Raw genomic sequence first — 18,741 nt, forward strand, 5'->3', positions numbered from 1 at the left:
GCAACCTTTTTCTGTACACTTAAATAACTCTGCCTTTCAAAATCCAAACTTTATTTTTTAGTTTGCTACTCTTGTAAATTTAAAATCAGTGGCCACAATAACACTGGTATGATGTAAGCTAATTGATGCTAATGATAGCAGGTATGTTAAAAAATATGGCAGCTTCTGGTGTTGGCATGTTCGTATGGGAGGCCGGTGAATTATTTATAGAGATCTTACTTTGTTTTTTGTTTTTTTGTTTGTTTGTTTATTTGTGGTATTTTGTGATCTCATTGGTGGAACTTATACTGACATTTACGATCCAATACCATTCAAGTACTGAGCAATGGGGTTCAGTTTCTAGGTTTGGGTAAAAAACAAAAAAACAAAAAACAAAAGAAAAGTCAACATTTATATTTTTTTTAGCTGTTTGAAATCAAGATGTTGCAACATTACAGCGCCAGCTGAGATTTAACGTTGTAAAATCTCAGAGGATTTTACAACGTTAAATCCTCTGAGATGTTTCCTCAGAGAAACTGACATTTCCATCACACACACAGCTCCGCTAAGCTTCCAGGGTCTCTGCGTCCGGAAAACCTCCAGGAATCCTGATCGGCTGCATGTCGACTGAACCAAACATGGAGAAGCAGCATTCAGCTTCTATCCTCCACAAATCTGCAACAAACTTCCAGAAAACTGCAAAACAGCCAAAACACTGAGTTCCTTTAACTCAAAGCTAAAAACCCACATGAGTAGAGTTGCTGTTGAACAATAACATGGGGAACACTGACCAACACATTTGATGTGTATTCATGATTTTGATGATTATGTTACTGGTTTTCTAATTTGTTGACCGTATGATGTTTTTTATGACTTTGTGTTTTTATGATGTAAAGCCCTTTGAACTGCCTTGTTGCTGAAATGTGCTTTAAAAATAAACTTGAACTATGTAAGAGCGAGTGGAGCCATTTTCCTGCTGATTTGCTCTTTAAATATTGAGAAAACCAACAAAGAAGATGTAAAGTGTTGATTGATTTGGTAGCTGTAACCAGAGTTTATATATTTGCATTATTTTATATATTTGCAGTGGGTTTGTTATCTATGATGTTGTGTTTTATTGGTAATAAATGTTTGTTCCACTAAACCTGAATGGTGTAATTTGAATTTCCACGACTACACTGTATGGAAATTGCAAGTCAAACTGAGACTATTGCTGCTATATAAATTAAAAAGAGCTGAGAAAAACAAAATTCAGTGATTGCCGCACTAATTTGAGTTGGAAAGTATTGTTTGATTGGTTTTACTAAATACAGTTGACGTTGCAAAATGTAGCTTTTATAAAATATGTAGTTTTTTTGTATATTTGTTAAAACTGTCACCATGCTGTGACAGATTATGACAGATAATCTGTGAAAATATCAATCTCCTCCATCTCCCTGAGCTGCTATTGCTGTCCAAAGAAACCACCAAAAACAACCAATCAGAGCCAGGAGGAGGGTCTTAGCGCTGTCAATCATCCTCATAAATGTGCTGCTAGATGTGCTAATCGTTACATTAAAACCATTTATCTGCCTCTGTCTAACTAGCCTTAGCATTGGGGACATGTGTTGCTTTAATGGGAGGGTGAGCAGCACACAAATGGCCATGATTGACAGCACTAAGACCCTCCTCCAAGCTCTGATTGGTTGTTATATTTAGCACTGGAAAAAGGCAGAAGAGCTTGAATTATTGCAGATTATCTGTCTTAAAGCAAACTGTCACCACATTGTGAGCAATAAATTAATTAATCTTATAGATTAAAGCGAGCTCAATATATTTATCGTTTTTCTCTTTTATTACTTTCTACCAAAATCTAAAGTCTTCAGTGTGTTGTGTTGTTATTATTCAGCCCTTTTTTAGAGAAACTAAATAATCCATTTTATTTGTTGTTGCTGTTGTTTGTGCATTTTGGATATTTAACATTTCTTCCAGTTCCAGTGTTAAAAGTCCATTAGAAGTTAAAGTTTATTGATTTCTGATCTGGTTTTTCATTGTTACGCCGTTATTACTCGAAAATGGTTTCGAAACAACATTAATAACTTCTGGAACAATTTATCTACCAGCTAAATTTATTATTGTGACAAACCTAAAGGTGACAGCTTCAACAAATATGTGATGATTTAAAAATAAGAATAATAATAATTAAATAAAAGTTATATAGCTTTACGGTCATATTGTGAAAACCACAGTTATGTCTCTGGTTTGGTGCTGCAGGTTTTCTGCAGGTTCCACTCACACGTCCGCACTCAGCCATTATAAGAATGGTTTGTTTAGTGGGTGTGAGTGTGTTTAGCATTTCTGTCTGTGTATTCATTGATTTTCTGGTAAAATGTGATGTTTCTTTTCTTTGTTCTCTGGATTTTCTCTGGACTCTCCAGTTTCCCCACAAAATAAAAACATGTCCAATGAAGCCAGCGTTCATTTTGGGTTCAGTCCCGTCACCTGGACATTTGTTTGGGTTTCAGTGTAAAATAAATACAGTATCTATGTAAGGTACTAATACCTCACAACATTTATAATTATTGTGTTTAGTTTCCTTTGTTTTTCATTTATTGACAACATTTGAATAGTTACTTCATTTTAAACTTGTTTTAAGTAGTTTGGTCATTTTAAACTTATTTAATCTAATTACGGCTCTGCTTCTCTTAATTTTTTTATTCTGACTTCTGTGTTTGTAGCTTTATTTGGCAGTAATCCAACAGAAATGGGGGATGAAGTAATTTCTGTCGGATTACAGCCAAATGAAGCCACGAACAACAAGCCACTTGTTCCAGGCGTTCCCAGGTCAGCGGGTCCGGGGCCTCCTCCCGGTGGGACCTGCCCTCATCACCTCACCAGGGAGGCGTCCAGGTGGCACCCAGCCTGATGCCTGAGCCTCCTCTACTGGTTCCTCTCGATGTGAAGGAGCAGCAGCTCTACTCCGAGTCCCTCCAGGATGACTGACTGTACTTTTATTCAGGATGACTTAAAAAACATTTCAGATGTACACACCCTGGAACTACCAATCAGTACTTTATATGGCAGATAGCATGTTCAATCTTGTAGGATCAGTACAGGAAGCTACAATTGGAAGCTAACTTCAACTTCGTTCCAGATGCAACTCAAAAAAGGGTGTTTGGAGCATCATAGGGTTAAGAGTCCTTTCCACCTCCCTGTTCACATACCTGCTTCACAGATCCGACTTCTGATGGGCACCAATCCAACGTCATGGGATTCAAGTAAACAAACACTGAGCATGCCCTGTGGCACTCCTTGGGTCTGGTTAAGCTTTTTGACTGCAGGTGTGCTCGCATTCAGACGAAGGCATGGTCACATGATCTGAAATCTCTTTTCCATCCGTCTGACAGGTTTCTGTTTCTCTGCAAGCCTCGACTTGAAGAACAAGTTGCAGAAGAGCTTCTTGGAAACCAATGAAAGGACCAAAAGTCCCTTTTCAACAAACCCCATGCTCTGCACAACGGTTTTATTAGCCTCCAATATTTCTGGACACTAATTTACAAATGAAAAATGCAACTGTGTTTATGAATTTCCAAAATAAAAGTATGAGGAAAAGAAACATTAGATGAGTGATAGGTTAAATCTGCGCAACCAGATTTTTACCCGTTGCTCAATAACATTCAGAGCGATCTGGCGCCATCGTCTGTTAACTGGAATCAGAATCTACTTTATTCAGAATGTTTATGATTCATAATAAACAGGAATATTGCTGGTAGAAGATAAAAAGAGGAGTAACTTTATAGAGAAAAACATCTTTAGAAATGTTCTGATTATGATTAATCTCAGAAGTCTCCAGAAAAAAGTTTTTAAAAAATCAAAAAGTGGAAAATGTTCCTTATTCATTATTATTGATAGAACGTTTCTGAGATTCATCTCAAAATTAAATATTTTGGTAGATTTTTGACTTTTCAAAATCAGAAATTTCCAGGTTTAGTTTTTCAAAAGGTTTCTGTAATAAATCTCAAAAGTTCAGATTTTTTTTTAGTTATTTTTCAACTTTTAAATCTAAAAAAATTCAAGTATTTTTTTTATTTCTGAGATTCAGCTCTAAATTTCTGAATTTTTCTAGTAAGTTTTCAACTTTTCAAAATCAGACATTTCCATGTTTTTTTATAGAAAATTTCTGAAATTAATCTCAAAATTTCATATTTTTTTCTTGCAATTTTTTGACTTTTGGAACTCAGAATTTTTGTTTCTTTCTAGAGATTTCTGAAATTAATCTCAAGATATCTGAGGTTTTTGGCAGAAATTCACTCCTGTTTAGTTCCTCCTCCAGTTCATTGTTCAAACTGGTTATCTTCCAATATGAAGGAATTATTTACGTAAAACCAGCTCCTGTTTCTTGCTGAAAAGTTGCTTGTGAGTTAGTTTTGCACTAGAAATCAGACAGAAATGCTTGGATAGACATTGGGTTGGTTTTGTTTTTGCAATAATTGGTTTTACTAAATACACAAAAGTTGCAATATGTACAAATAAACTTGATTGACCGATTGGCATTATTGGATTCTGGTAGATGTAAATACATTTGTTCTGTATGCAAAAATATCAATCAGATTTAAGTCTGGAAACATTTCTTCTTCTTCCATCTTGCTTATTCCCCTGAAGACTGGAAAAGTAACGACCACAATCAGGTCATCGATTCTGCTTCTGACCGACAGCCAGAGCCGTGTCTGTCAGGCGCTAGACGACGTCATTTATTTTATTCATTTTTAGGACAGCGGTGGAGGAGAAAGGAAACATGATAGCCCACCGGGGATCTGCTCTCTCATGGCGGTACAGCAGTCTACTAATAGATTTCACAGCCATCATCTTGCAGTGCAGTGCAGCGATCTCCACGTTACGGAGTGAGAGGGACACACACAGTATTGCACAATGCTGAGTATACACAGCTGTGAACTCTGGCATAGTTTTCCTCCAACACACGGACATAACTCACGCTGACTTCTAGTTACATGTGTCAGCAAACCTCTGCAGTCTCTTGGGTCATTGTTACGGAAGAGGTCAAAGTTCTTCAAACTGGAAGCAGCTTTATTCCAAATGTAAAGCTTTACTTTTACAAAGTGCGTCATATTCAACCTGCAGACCATTTATAAACAGTGGAATAATAATTAAAAAGGAAAGCAATGTTCCTTCATTTCAGTTTGAATTATTGCATTTTGCTTTGGCAAAAAGTCAAATCATGACGTATTCTTTTAAAAAATGTAGGTCAGGCATGCTTCCTGGCTTTTTGAACAAAAGGAAAGGAATGTCATATTTTATAATGTAAACATTACTTTTTAGTCTTGGAGTTGTTGCCTGATTAAATTAAAAATATGGTTTCAAGTGTAAGATATACTGAAAATACAATTTCCAAAGCAACACAGGCGAGAAAACAGTGACAAACATAAACAAATGTTTCATATAAAATCAGTAAAAAACCCAAAAAATAAATATAGCCTTATCTTAATCTAGTAGCAGAGTTTGAGTTCTTTCAAATGATGAACTTTTAAACGTTGCGAGGCTTTTAGCATTAATAGCTGTTAGCTTGAGTCATGACAGCTTGAGTAGATGCTAAGTAGCAGTAAGGCTAAGAAGTAGCTAGCCTAAACAGCACCAAGCTTTAGTAGCTCTGAGTAGACCTTAGGTTGAGCAGAATAGCTTAAATAGATATTAGCTTGAATCACTGTAAGCTTAAGCAGCTAAAAATTGAAGTAACCGTTAGCATCAATACTTTCAAGCGTGAGTAGTTATTATCTTGGGCAGCTGTTATTTTATCAACTGTTAGTTTGAGTTGCTATTAGCCTAAATTGCTGCTAGCTAAAATGGAAAGATTCTCCAACAAAATCCAACTTTGGGGGGCTTTCAGGTTTATTTTTCCAACTTGGAAGTTGAAATTTCCAGCCACAAATGGATCACAGCATTAGCTTCACTACATTTTAGTTTCTTTAGTTGTTAGCTTACCTATCTATAACCCTGACTAGCAATTCATTGAGTTAGGTATTAGTTTGTGTAGCTTTTAATTAAAATAATATTTAGTTTGAGTGGTCATTAGCCTAATAAGTTACTACCATGAGTTGTCATTAGATTTAGTAGTTGTTGGATTATTTAGCTGCAAGATAAAATAAATGTTAACCTTTAGTTAACATAGCTGACCACTTCAGGGACTTTTACACTGCAAGAAGCGTTTACCTACATTACCTATGTTTACTTATTCTAACAAGTGAACAGTTAGAATAAGTAGTAGCTAGGTCATGTAGGTATTAGCGTTAGCTTGGTTACAAGTTAGCTAAAATAGCTAATTGGTATTAGCCATTTGTTTGACTAGCCTTTGCTTGAGTAAGTGTTTCTGAACTTTCATTACTTTACCGTCTGTTATAAGTTTAACAGTAACGATGAGTAAATCCAAAAGTTGAGTTGAGTTATAAGTAAAAATACATAACAAAAAAATCATGATAAACATGTTTTGCACTTCAATATTTATGGATTTCAGGAGCCAAAAAGTGGCCATATTTACTGCATTAAATTATATAATTAATTTATGTGTTTGTCTCACATGTAACACATTTAATTAATTGCAAAAAGTACTTTGAATAAGCTCAGGTGTTGCAAACAGCTGCTTTGTGGCCTGAACAGCACCTTGTTGTGTCCAACTAAAATGTTAATTAATCAAAAACACTAACCCCTTAAATAAAATACATAAATTAATCATGAAAGAGGCACATAAATGACCTATTTAACTAATATATCAAATAAAATGTGTCAAAGTACAAATTTATAAATTGTGCAGACACTAAGGTAAAACAGTGATCCATTATGCGTTTTGTACAGTGGTTAACTTTGGTTTTTTATTAAGTATGTGTGAATTCATCTTCTTTTAATCCAGTGTAAAATTAGCTTACATAAAAAAGTGTTCTTTTTTTTAGTTTTTTTTTTTTTTTTTTTTTTTTAGAAATTTCAAGAAATAAATAAGCATAAATATATTCCCCCCCACTCAAAGCATTCACCCATAATAATATTTGCTTTTCATAAATATCTTATTTGCTCTATTTTCAATAAAATATTCAGATCCAGTGAGTTTTTTAATTGTTTTTTGCAGTGTAAAGATGTTTACACTCTGCTTTTGTTTTGTTTTGGGTTTTCTTTACACCAATTTTAAAAAAATCAACTAAGATTTATGTATGGAGTCCTGCTCATAGGTTCTGGTCCAGCCAGCGAATGTAGTTCCTCATACTTCTCTGTCCAACACTCGACATCATTGGCAGGTTTGCAAACACCATGCAGCCATGGAAACCGTCCTCGTAGTGATCACTCGTCACCTCGACGCCGGCGTCCCGCAGTCGCCTGCTGTACATCAGCCCGTCGTCCCGCAAAACGTCAAACTCACACGTCATCACATACGTTTTAGGCGTTTTACCCAGAACCTCCTGCTCCGCCAGCAGCGGCGCCGCCCTCACATCTATCAGCCCCGGCACCGCGTCCACCACGCCTGGCGATCCCTTCTCCTTAACGACCGGCTGGAAGTTCTTCTTGCGCTCGGCCGGCAGCAGAGCGGTCCAGTTCAGCTTGGAGCGGGTGGCGGCGCTGATGGCCCGCTCGTCCAGAGCGCTGTGGTTGTTCGCCAGCAGGACGGGCTCCAGGGAGGAGTCGGCGCCCAGGTACTGCAGCCAAAAGCGGGCCATGTAAGGCCTGTAGAGGATGGGCACGGCCTGGTTCTGCTGGTACGACGGCGTGTGGAAGTCGAGAGCCTGGAGTACTGGGTAGATCAGCGCCTGGGCTTTGAATTTCGCCTGCAGAGATTTATCCAGGCTGAGCTGCAGGGAAAAAATCAAATGTACAAGTTTAGAGGAAGATTCCTGACCCAAACTGAAACGGGCCGGTGGCGGTAACAAATGTCACCCAGAAGTTATTACGATTGTTGTTTTGAGACAATCTCCAAGTAATATGATGAGACAATATGGAGATTGTCCATATTACTTGGACAATTTCTAAGTAATATGATGGGAATGGTACAACAATAATAATAATGCAACAACTCATTCTCAAATGTCAATAAACTTTAAATTGTAACGAACATTTAACTCTGGAACAAGAGGACATTTTAAACAATCAAAATAAATAAACAAAACAAAAATGGCTAAATGAATTATGGAGTCTCTAAAGAAAATTGTGCATCAATAAAAGGGCTAGTTGAGACCAAATCAGCAAACTGAAGACATTTGATAAAATAAGTAAAAGATACATTTAACAGACTTCAGTTAGTTTATAGGTTGCATCCAAATTTCAGGTTTTCTTGTAATATTTGAAACCATTTCAATTAATGGCTCCACAGACTTTAAGATCTTTCATAGTTTTTCTTTCGATGTTTGTTGATTCTTCAAACCTTTTCTCACCGATTTCAGGCACATGTTTTGTTTTGACGCTCTACTTTAGTGTGCAAGTCGTTCAGGTATTAAAAGACTTTTAAACACATGAGACATATCGTAGCACTTCCACTTTAGTTTTGCTTGCTAAATTGGTAAAGTCTGTTCACTGGCAGGCAGGTGAGATTTAAATGTTAAAATTTAAACATGAGTTTCAGTTATAAATCTTCAAGCCATATCAATACTGATGTTTGACCACACATGCTAATTAACACAGTTAGCAACAAGCTTTTTTTTTTTTAAAGTTTTCAACTTGACAAAAGAAACTAAAAATGTTTATTTACCAAATATTTTTGGTTTAATTTCTAGAGAAAATATCTTAGTACACTTGAAATAAAACTAACTTATAGATAACATTCCCGCAAAATATAGGAACTTTTTTTTACGCAAATAACTCCTTAATATCATTGAAAGTTCCACTGGCAAATTATGTTATTTGTGACATGGGAAAAATATCTTTTTTAACCGACAGTTAAGTCACATTCCACAGGCACTGCGCTGTTACCTAGCAACCCAAGCCCCGTTACCTAGCAACCTAAACTGAGTCCCACTTGAAATAAAACAAAACTAACTCACAACTACTTGTTTTAAGTAAACAATTCCTTAATTTTGAGAGATAAATTCACATATCATATGGTGAAAATGTCAGTGAATTTATCTGCCGATGGAACAAAAATTTTGTAATCAATATTAAGGAATCATTGACTTAAAACAAGCTCCTATTTCTTGCTGAAACATTACTTGTAAGTTAGTTTTGTCTAATTAAGAAATTTGCACCAGAAAGTAGACAAAAATACTTGGTAAGATGTTGTTTATTTGCAGCGCTGGTTGAAATACGGGGGTGTAGGACCTTCAGTTATTTAAATAATGAATTAATAAAGAGATTAATTAAAACGTGGATGTGCCTCTTTGTAATATTTTATTTATTTTTTTATTTTCTTCCCCACCAGGGGTCCTTTTTGTGGGCTCTAGTGTCCCTTATACCACAGTAGGCTGACAGGAAAGGGGGAAGGAGAAGGGGGAAGACATGCGGCAAATGTCATCGGGTCCGGGAATCGAACCCGCGACGGCCGCGTCGAGGACTGAGGGCCTCCAAGCGTGGGGCGCGCTACCCTCTACGCCACTGGAGCACGCCCCCTCTTTGTAATATTTGATGGGATTTTTACCTCCTGCACCACAGCAGCAGCCAGGTTTCCTCCAGCGCTGTCTCCAGACACACAGAGCCGCTCCGGATCGATGCCATACTGCTGCAAGAGTTCACCGGACAGGAAGACCCGCGACGCTGCCACGGCGTCGTGGTACTGATCCGGAAACACGGCCTCAGGAGCAAGGCGGTAACTATGACGGGATAAACACAACATGGCCGTATTTAAAGTCTAAATGATCTGACTTTTCTTGCTCATATTCCAGTTTCTGGGCAGAAATTATCTCACTGGTCTCATCGGTTCAACCGTGTCCATGGCAACTGAACGAACCCTCTGTTTGTCGGACAGGACACAAACCTACCGTGAAGTTTAACATAAAAAACCTCCTGTTCCATGAAGGCCACAGCTGCACTGCCGTTAGCAAGAAAAAGAAAATAAGTTGAGTGAGTTTGCTGATTTAACTCCCGACACTCACTCCACAGACATTATGATGGCGTCCAGATCCTCCGCCATTTTCCGACAAAGAAGGTCATAGGAGCGCATCTCTGCAAAACAAAAGCACAAACCGTAAAATTCATAACTAAGGAACATTGTGGTGTAAATGACAGATTTACTAAGTGCTTTCTATAGTAATTTGACATTTCCTGGCATGTAAAGGAACAGCTGGTGGACAGAAACAGGAAAACGAGGGAATTTCTCAACAATGAGGGAATATTTCATGGAAGGTAAGAGTATAAACATCTCTACTTTACTCCAGAAGAATCATAGAAAAACTACAGCATATTGTTTCCTACAATGACTATGACTGATCCAATGACAATAAATCAATTTTTCTCTTTTCTCTCTTTCTACCAAAACCTGGATGATAAAACTCTTCAGTCTGATGTTTTGGTCTCAACTTGATCCTTTTTTAAGGACTATTCACTTTATTTATCTCTTGTTTTGTTTATTTATTTTGGATATTTCAAATGTCTTCTGTTCCTTGTAAAATATTCATTAAACTTTAAAGTTTATTGATCTATGAGAATGAGTTCATGGATTATTATCACCATCATATCACTTGAATATGATCTCAAAACAACAATACTATCATTTATCGCAATAACTTCTGGGACCATTTATCGTCCAACAGAATTTGTTATCATGACAGACATAAAGATGACCACTCTTTAGTATATTTTAAACAACAAAATACAAACTAAAACTCTTTTCTGCCTCAGAATTAAGAAAATAATGTGAGAAAACATTAATTTATTGGTCAGCGAGATAACAGAAGGTTGGCATCCAGAAATGTTTTGTATCTTTCATTCTTTTATTGAATCGGATATATTTTAGACCAATCTAAGATGTTTAGGTCTAAACTTTTAATAAACCACAAAATCTTGAGATGTTTTGTATTTAAGTCTTATATAAACTGCAGGTATTCCTAATTTAGAGTGAAAATATAACAAAAACATCAAATCTAGGATTAAACCTACTGCCGCTGGCGAGCGCCCAGCCTCCTCCGTGGAAATAGATGACTCCTCTTCTCAGCCTGCTTTCTCCGTTTGGCTGAAACACGCGGGTGGGGACGCCTCCCAGGGTGGAGTCGGTCACGTTGACGGTGGGACTGGAGCGAGCCTCGATCACCTCCACCCAGGACACCACCCGGTTCAGCAGGTGAACACGGTGGCACACGCCCAGGGTGTGGGCCGCGTCGCTCTTCAATGCACAAACAGGTCAATGCTGGATTCAATTATATATACAGAAAGTTGAGTGGAAGGAAAAACAGTGGCACAAATAACACCCATTTAAGAGTGGGGAGCTTCAAACTGCAGACAATAGACTAAACCCCCATAAACCGTGTTTTTGTTGTTTTTTAAAGCGTATTTTTAAGTATGGCATTAGATAAAGTTGATGGGAAAATTTCTGAATTTCATAAAAAAGTGTTTCCACTCGCTTTTTTGGCTTTTCTGAAAAAGAGTTAATGTCCAAAAGGGGGAATTTGCTGAAGAAGTTCTGAAGTAGCGAATTCCACTAGTTGGTCTGTGCCTTACCAGAGGCACAAAACTTGTAAAAATTTCTAAATTTTTATTATTATTTTATTTTTACAGCCAAAGTCTGATAAAAATTATGCTTTACATAGCCTGGCTGATTCCCTTCAAACCAGAAAATGGTTAAAAAAAACACATAATTTGTATTTTCTTTTTTGCGACATTTTAAGATTTGGTTAGAAATATAACTCCAGATAATCCAAAATAATCACACTGTTAGAAACAAATTCATATGAGTTTCACTTTTTGCATTAAATCACTAAATAAAATAATTTATAACTTAATTAAAACTCAATAAGCTTTCAGCGACATTTTAATTTATAGAAACACAATGGATGTGAAACCTGCGTGAAACCTTTTCACCCCTCTGTTGAGTAACAGGGTGAAATCTTTGAGCAGGCTGCCAAACCTGTCCTCTGAACACTGGAAAACCTTTTTACTCTTTACTTACAAAGATCTAGGCGCAGCATCGTCTGCTGAAAGCTATTAGATTACCGTCTGTGGAGGCAGGTTACCATCAGTAATGCAGCATTCTGTGCTTTCTGTTTGGACCTCCTGGCAATTTTCCCCAATAAAAAAACATAAAAATGAATAATTATCTGATGCATTAACAACAATTTGAATTTGAGGCTCTTATTTATCATTTTTATTAGGATGCACCACTCAGTTGAGAAACAGTTCCTCTTTGACCAGCAGTTTAAACAGTATGAAATTTGGCTTTTTTGATTGTCATAAAATGCATTTAAAGTAAATATTTGCATCTGTCAGTTTGTAAAATGCAAAATCAGCCAGTCATTTTGTGCCCTTTCTTTTCAGCTCAGTAAAAAACAGATTCAGATTATAGACAGAATTAAACATTAAGATGATCACAATGTTTCTGTTGGAGTCAGGAAACCACAATGTTACATTTAATAAATAGATTTCCACATGGTTCAGTGTTTAAAACACTAAAAGCATTTCTGCAAGACATAAAAATTTTAACTCAATTATCTTAATTAAAAATTGACATTTTTCACATGAGAAACTACAAATCCCATAATTCTGTAACAACACCAGTTGTAACTGTAAAAATAACTGAAATTAAACGTACACGTGTTTAAGTTTGGTAACTCTGGTGTAAAAATTCTTGAGTCGCTTTTCCACACAGGAAAAAACACCAACCAAAGTTGTATTGAAACACATAAACGGGCCAGAAAAACCAGAGATCCCCATAATCTTTAATAAGGAAAATTTGTGCACAAATATGAAAAAATAATTCCCCACCCCCAATTTATGTACTATTTTAGCAAAGGCTTTTTTGTTGCGCTTATTTTGTATTTTCCGATGCAATTCTATTTTAATCTCTTAAAAACTTGATTTAGACAACTCAACTTAGTAAAAATCACACTAGTGATTTATTATTTCAACACACAAGCAGGTGTTTACTTGACCTTTAACCTGTAAAACTTGATCCCGGGTGCGGTGGATGGCTACCTGTCCGCCGCAGGTAGCCATCCACCGCATCTCTCTGCCACTCACCGCCCGCATGAAGCTCCGGAACAGCGCGTCCAGCAGCATCAGCTTCCACGGCTCGCTCACGCCGCTCGGTAGCGGCAGGTACACGTAGTAGGCGGCCGCCGCCAGCAGCACGGCCCCGGCCAAACGGAGCCTCATCGCGCAGAAGACGACGGAGGAGTAGGAGGAGTGAACCTGCCCGGGCGATTCATACGGCACTGCCCGCTGTCAGGTCGCCAACGGTTGGGGAGGAGGGAGCGGAGTTGGTGGGAGATTCGTCAGGGATCGACGAAACCCGGAGGAATGACCCCGATTTTAAAATAAAAGCACAAAATGGCACCCATAGCGAGATTTTTCACGATGGAGAGAACGTCTCTAAGTTTTATTTTGAAATGCTCATATCGGAAGTCATTTAAGCCTTGCGTAAGGATTTTTCCTCATGGAAGTTGTAGTTCTTAGAGGAAACAGCAGTTAGATAAGCCTGTGACTAGCTACAAAAACGAACCACCTAAGTCACAATTCAATCCGATTGGAATGTTTTTAATTATTTAAACAGTCCTGCGTTTGTGACTGATTTAAGCAACCAGAAATTAAAATGTCTGTACCAACAAAAAGTCTCTCGGAATAATGTACATGGCACCGTAAAAATAAAAATGTGAATTTTTGCTTGTATCTGTTTAACAACCCTGGTTGTAACAACCTGTGTTGTTGTTCTGTGAACCTAATTCATTTGTTTGTCATTGACTTTTGCTCAATTAAATTTCTTATGTATACATTGCAAATGGTATTTTTATTCTAGTTGATCATGTTGTTTTTCATGTCTCCTTATTTCTTTTGTCCCTCCTATAACTGATGGAGATATATAGATATTATGTATAGTTTATAAAAGTATTGTTTATGTCATTTCATTAGCTCTACATCCGTAAGGAAATGAAAAAATATGGTGTTTTATAAGACAATATATCTTATGCGGTGCCAGAAATGCCGAAATTAATAGTAAATAATAAAGACTTTGTGATATTCAATTACATTTAGAAATGTAATTAGATTAGTTGTGTTACCACTCCACGCCACTAGAGGAAGTAGCAGGCCCGAAAAGATGCGACTAAGGAGCAGATTTAGAAGTCCACCGAAAGCTACAGAATTTGTTAAAAACTGTGAGCTGCGCTGAAGTAAATAAAAGATACAAGTTCAAATACATGCTGAGAGTAAAACTCCTTCCTAAAGATGAAGATATATCACAGATTTCAAAAGAAAAAAAACGGGAGGCCGCGGATAATATACGTAAAAGCGCCCCCTTCACTTTCGGAGTGCAATGGTCCCATTTCCAAATAAGGTATGAGACTGACAGTGGTCCGTCACCGCCCCTTTTTGTTTGCTGCAGCGAGGTCCTTCTCCTCAATACTGACCCCTGGGGGACACTGCAAGTAGCGCCCAACCGTTTCGAGCAATCTTTTCTTATCCTCACACATTGTTGGCTGTTGATCAAATAAGCTTTGATTGAAACGAGAATTCAGTAATCCCATGTATTACCAATTTCTGAAGCTATAGATGTGTATTAAGTCTTTATATATATATATATATATATATATATATATATATATATATATATATATATATATATATATATATATATATATATATATATATATATATATATATATATATACATCAAAGGTCAAAAGTTATCGAAGGAATTCTCATACTTCAAAGTATTACAGCATTTTAAAATTTTACAATTTATAGCATTTTATATTTTATTTTATCTACAACTATTACTCAGTGGTAGTTCTTACTGTGTCTTGTCTCTATGCTGCAACTGCGAAGTAATTTCCCTTCTGGGATGAATAAAGTACTTCTATTCTAGTCCATCCTATATATATATATATATATATATATATATATATATATATATATATAGACCTAATTCCCTTCTCACCCACCGCGGGTGGTGATTCTTCTTCCTCTTAGCTCGGGTCCTCTACCAGAGGCCTGGGAGCTTGAGGGTTCTGCGCTGTATCTTGGCTGTGCCTAGGACTGCACATTTCTGGACTGAGATGTCTGATGTTGCTCCTGGGATCTGTTGTAGCCACTCCCCCAGTTTGGGGGTGACTGCCCCGAGGGCCCCGATGACCACAGGCACCACTGTGGTCTTCACCTTCCAGGCCCTCTCCAGTTCCTCCCTTAGGCCCTGGTATTTCTCTAGTTTTTCATGCTCCTTTTTCCTGATGTTGCAGTCACTTGGTATTGCCACATCCACCACAACGGCTTTCCTCTGTTGTTTATCCACCACGACTATGTCTGGTTGGTTCGCCCTCACCATATATATATATATATATATATATATATATATATATATATATATATATTTAGCCATTGAAATCTGTGATTCTGTCCATTGACTCCACAGATGGTGATCTTGATTTAAATCTGTGTGGTCTCTTATTTATATTTCACAATAAATGTATTATGTATGTTAAAGTGACTCTCCAGTGTTCTGGAGAGAAAAATATAGACACATTTGGTGATAGGTGCTGTTTTCCACCAAAAAATGTCCCTGTATGGTTTCTCCATGCAGGAAACACAACTCTTGTAAGATAATTGGCCACACCAGCCTTCAACTACTGACACCTGTTTCCAGTTACCAAAACAGAATTGGAAGGGGAGGTATAAAAATTAAGCAGCAGCAGTGCACAAGTTACTGCTTCCTGTCAACGTAGGTTGACATTATGGCTTTTCTGTTCAGGTATGTAAAACTGTAGAATAAGTTGACTGTTTCTTTTTCCTCATTAAACAGTTTTAATTAATTATTTTTTTTCTAGGCTGGTGGTGGTCTCCTTACTGGCATTGGAGACATGTAAAGTAAAAGGTAAGGTTGACTTGTGTAACTTTCAGTATATATTGAAACAGACTTGACTTCAGTCTGCTTTTCAACAGCTTCTTATGTTCCTTCAATGCCTGTGTCTGGCATTCTAACGTCTGGTCCAAACAAACCACACAAATTGCCAAATGTGCAACGCTATTCCCCATGGTTTCCAAGGAGTTTCCATGGTTTCTTTACCCCTCAGCAGGAACCGGGCAGTAGTAAACCTCAGTTACCTACTGAGCCGAAGTTTCCAATGGGAGGTCCAGTCCCTTCAGTCAAGCCACCACAGTTTCCTAGAAAGCCTCCTTGTCCAGCAGGTTCTTGCAGGTCACCAACATTCCCTGTTGAGCCAAAGTACCCAATAGGAGGGCCAGTTCTTTCATCCAACACACCAAGGCTTCCTGTTGAACCCAAGTATCCACTAGGAGGTCCAGTTCCTCCATCCAACCCACCAAGGCTTCCTATTGCGCCAGAGTACTCCATGGGCCATCCAGGCCTGCTGTTCAACCCATTATTGCTTCCTATAGCCCCACAGTACCCAGCAGGATTTCCAATCCCTCCCTTTAGCCCAGCAATTCTTCCTGTTGAGCCCAAGTACCCAATAGGAGGTCCAGTCCCTTCAGTCAAGCCACCACAGTTTTCTAGAAAGCCTCTTTGTTCAAGTGGAAGACAATTGGGTTCTTGCTGGCCACCAGGTTTCCCCATCGAACCAAAGCACCCAATAGGGGGTCCAATCCTTCCATCCAACCCACCAGCGCTTCCTGTTGACCCAAAGTACCCAATTGGAGGTCCAGTCCTTCCGTCCCACCCACAAGCACTTCCTGTTGAACCAAAGTACCCAATTGGAGGTCCAGTCCTTCCGTCCCACCCACAAGCGCTTCCCGTTGAACCAAAGTACCCAATTGGAGGTCCAGTCCTTCCGTCCCACCCACAAGCGCTTCCCGTTGAACCAAAGTACCCAATTGGAGGTCCAGTCCTTCAGTCCCACCCACAAGCGCTTCCTGTTGAACCAAAGTACCCAATTGGAGGTTCAGTCCTTCCGTCCCACCCACAAGCGCTTCCTGTTGAACCAAAGTACCCAATTGGAGGTTCAGTCCTTCCGTCCCACCCACAAGCGCTTCCTGTTGAACCAAAGTACCCAATTGGAGGTCCAGTCCTTCCGTCCCACCCACAAGCGCTTCCTGTTGAACCAAAGTACCCAATAGGAGGTTCAGTCCTTCCGTCCCACCCACAAGCGCTTCCTGTTGAACCAAAGTACCCAATTGGAGATCCAGCCCTTCCGTCCCACCCACAAGCGCTTCCTGTTGAACCCAAGTACCCGATAGGAGGTCCAGTCCTTCCGTCCAACTCACCATCACTTCCTGTTGAACAAAAGTACCCAATAGGAGGTCCAGTTCCTCCATCCAACCCACCATGGCTTCCTATTGCACCAGAGTACTCGGTAGGCCATCCAGGCCTGCTGTTCAATCCATTATTGCTTCATATAGCCCCAGAGTACTCAATAGGATTTCCAATCCCTTCCTTCAACCCACTAGTGCTTCCTGTTGAGCCCAAGTACCCATTTGGAGGGCCTGCCCCTCTGTTTAACCCACCAGTACTTCCTGGTGAACCAATGTATCCAGTAGGGGGTCCAGCACCTCAGGTCCAACCACCACAGCTTCCTAGTAAGCCTCCTTGTTCAGTGGGTAGTCCCTTTAGTGTTTGTAGGCTACAAACATTCCCTGTTAAGCCCGGGCACCCCATAGAGGTTCCAGTCAGCCATGGCCTCATGCCTTTTTTCCAAACCTTGGCATCTGGCAAGGTTCCTACAGAGCGCTTGAATCGGGGATATCCAGGATGCTATAGCAAATGGCCGTTTCTGCAATCAAAGCTCTGCTTCTAGAGAGCTTCAGAAGGTTAGTAATTTTATGAAGAAGAACTTTGACTTTCTACAATCTTAACTTATCTATTTTTCTTTCTAGGTCCAGAAGCAATAATTAGACTGAATCATTCACCTCTTGCAATAAAGAACTCATTACAACACTTGTGTTTTGGTTTTTCAAGAAGTGGCTCAAATTTTATTATTTTTCTCTCTCTACTTTAGTTTAATAAAAGGAAACCTGCCTGCAAAACTCTACACAAATTTTCAACTAAGCTTTACTGTGCTGAACTGGTATTAACAACTTGACTGGAACTTTGCATGTTCCAGGTGTTTCTACAATGTTAAGGGTAAAATGGAGATTACACAAGCCTAACATAAGACTATAGAATTGTTTGAAACTGGCTATACTTGCAAGTTCATGTAATGCAGTCCAAACACTTAGATTTTACCCAAGGAGTGAAATGTACCAAAGTAGAAGTATGTTGTCTGTGGCCCAAACAGTCTCATTTTCTAGCTACCCAGTATATCAAAACAAGATCATAGGTGTCAAAGAATTATTGATGCAACTGTAAACATCTGGAGGGTGTTTTAAGTTGCCAATTTTTTTGTGGGGAATTTTCTTTAATCCCAGAAAATAAACTTTACTTCCTGTCCCAAGTTCATGGAAAAATGGCTTGTTGAAATCCAACTTGCTGGTGATAGGATGAATGCCCTACTTGAAACAATTGGGGTTTTACATTACAGAAAGCAAATATTCTAATGGAGATACTCAAGAACAGGCTGATGTAGAGCCTTGGCACTTGAGGAAAATAAATGCAGCTCCTGAATTGGCTGAACAGGCAAATCTGAGTAATTTGGAGTTTTAAAAAATCTGCAAATAGCTACTAGACTGACAAATAACACTTATTCAGACTTTGTTCACAGTCTG

General features: G+C 38.5%; 2 protein-coding genes across 2 annotated transcripts; one reads left to right on the forward strand and one right to left on the reverse strand.

The window, feature by feature from the left end:
• Positions 1-4,427: 4,427 nt before the first annotated feature.
• On the reverse strand, positions 4,428-13,436 carry LOC122824440 (neutral cholesterol ester hydrolase 1-like). The gene is made up of 5 exons (XM_044105137.1): positions 13,111-13,436; positions 11,038-11,260; positions 10,035-10,104; positions 9,581-9,752; positions 4,428-7,805 (listed from the first exon to the last, which is right to left on the reverse strand). The coding sequence occupies exons 1-5, from the start codon at positions 13,243-13,245 to the stop codon at positions 7,185-7,187; spliced, it is 1,221 nt and encodes a 406-aa protein (XP_043961072.1). The 5' UTR covers positions 13,246-13,436; the 3' UTR covers positions 4,428-7,184.
• Positions 13,437-15,768: 2,332 nt separating this feature from the next.
• LOC122824411 (vegetative cell wall protein gp1-like) lies at positions 15,769-17,974 on the forward strand. Its single transcript, XM_044105081.1, has 4 exons — positions 15,769-15,832; positions 15,909-15,955; positions 16,024-17,847; positions 17,914-17,974. The coding sequence occupies exons 1-3, from the start codon at positions 15,816-15,818 to the stop codon at positions 17,832-17,834; spliced, it is 1,875 nt and encodes a 624-aa protein (XP_043961016.1). The 5' UTR covers positions 15,769-15,815; the 3' UTR covers positions 17,835-17,847; positions 17,914-17,974.
• The last annotated feature ends 767 nt before the right edge of the window (positions 17,975-18,741 follow it).

Source organism: Gambusia affinis, linkage group LG21, assembly GCF_019740435.1.
Source record: "Gambusia affinis linkage group LG21, SWU_Gaff_1.0, whole genome shotgun sequence".
In the NCBI taxonomy this organism is placed as follows: domain Eukaryota; kingdom Metazoa; phylum Chordata; class Actinopteri; order Cyprinodontiformes; family Poeciliidae; genus Gambusia; species Gambusia affinis.

Excerpts from the sequence above, each read along its gene's own strand:
- LOC122824440 (XM_044105137.1), bottom strand. The coding sequence starts at position 13,245 with ATGAGGCTCCGTTTGGCCGGGGCCGTGCTGCTGGCGGCGGCCGCCTAC. Across the intron at positions 11,261-13,110 it reads TCCGGAGCTTCATGCGGGCG|AGCGACGCGGCCCACACCCT; the intron begins GTGAGTGGCAGA and ends TGTGCATTGAAG. Across the intron at positions 9,753-10,034 it reads GCCATCATAATGTCTGTGGA|TTACCGCCTTGCTCCTGAGG; the intron begins GTGAGTGTCGGG and ends ATCCCGTCATAG.
- LOC122824411 (XM_044105081.1), top strand. Across the intron at positions 15,956-16,023 it reads GGAGACATGTAAAGTAAAAG|CTTCTTATGTTCCTTCAATG; the intron begins GTAAGGTTGACT and ends GCTTTTCAACAG.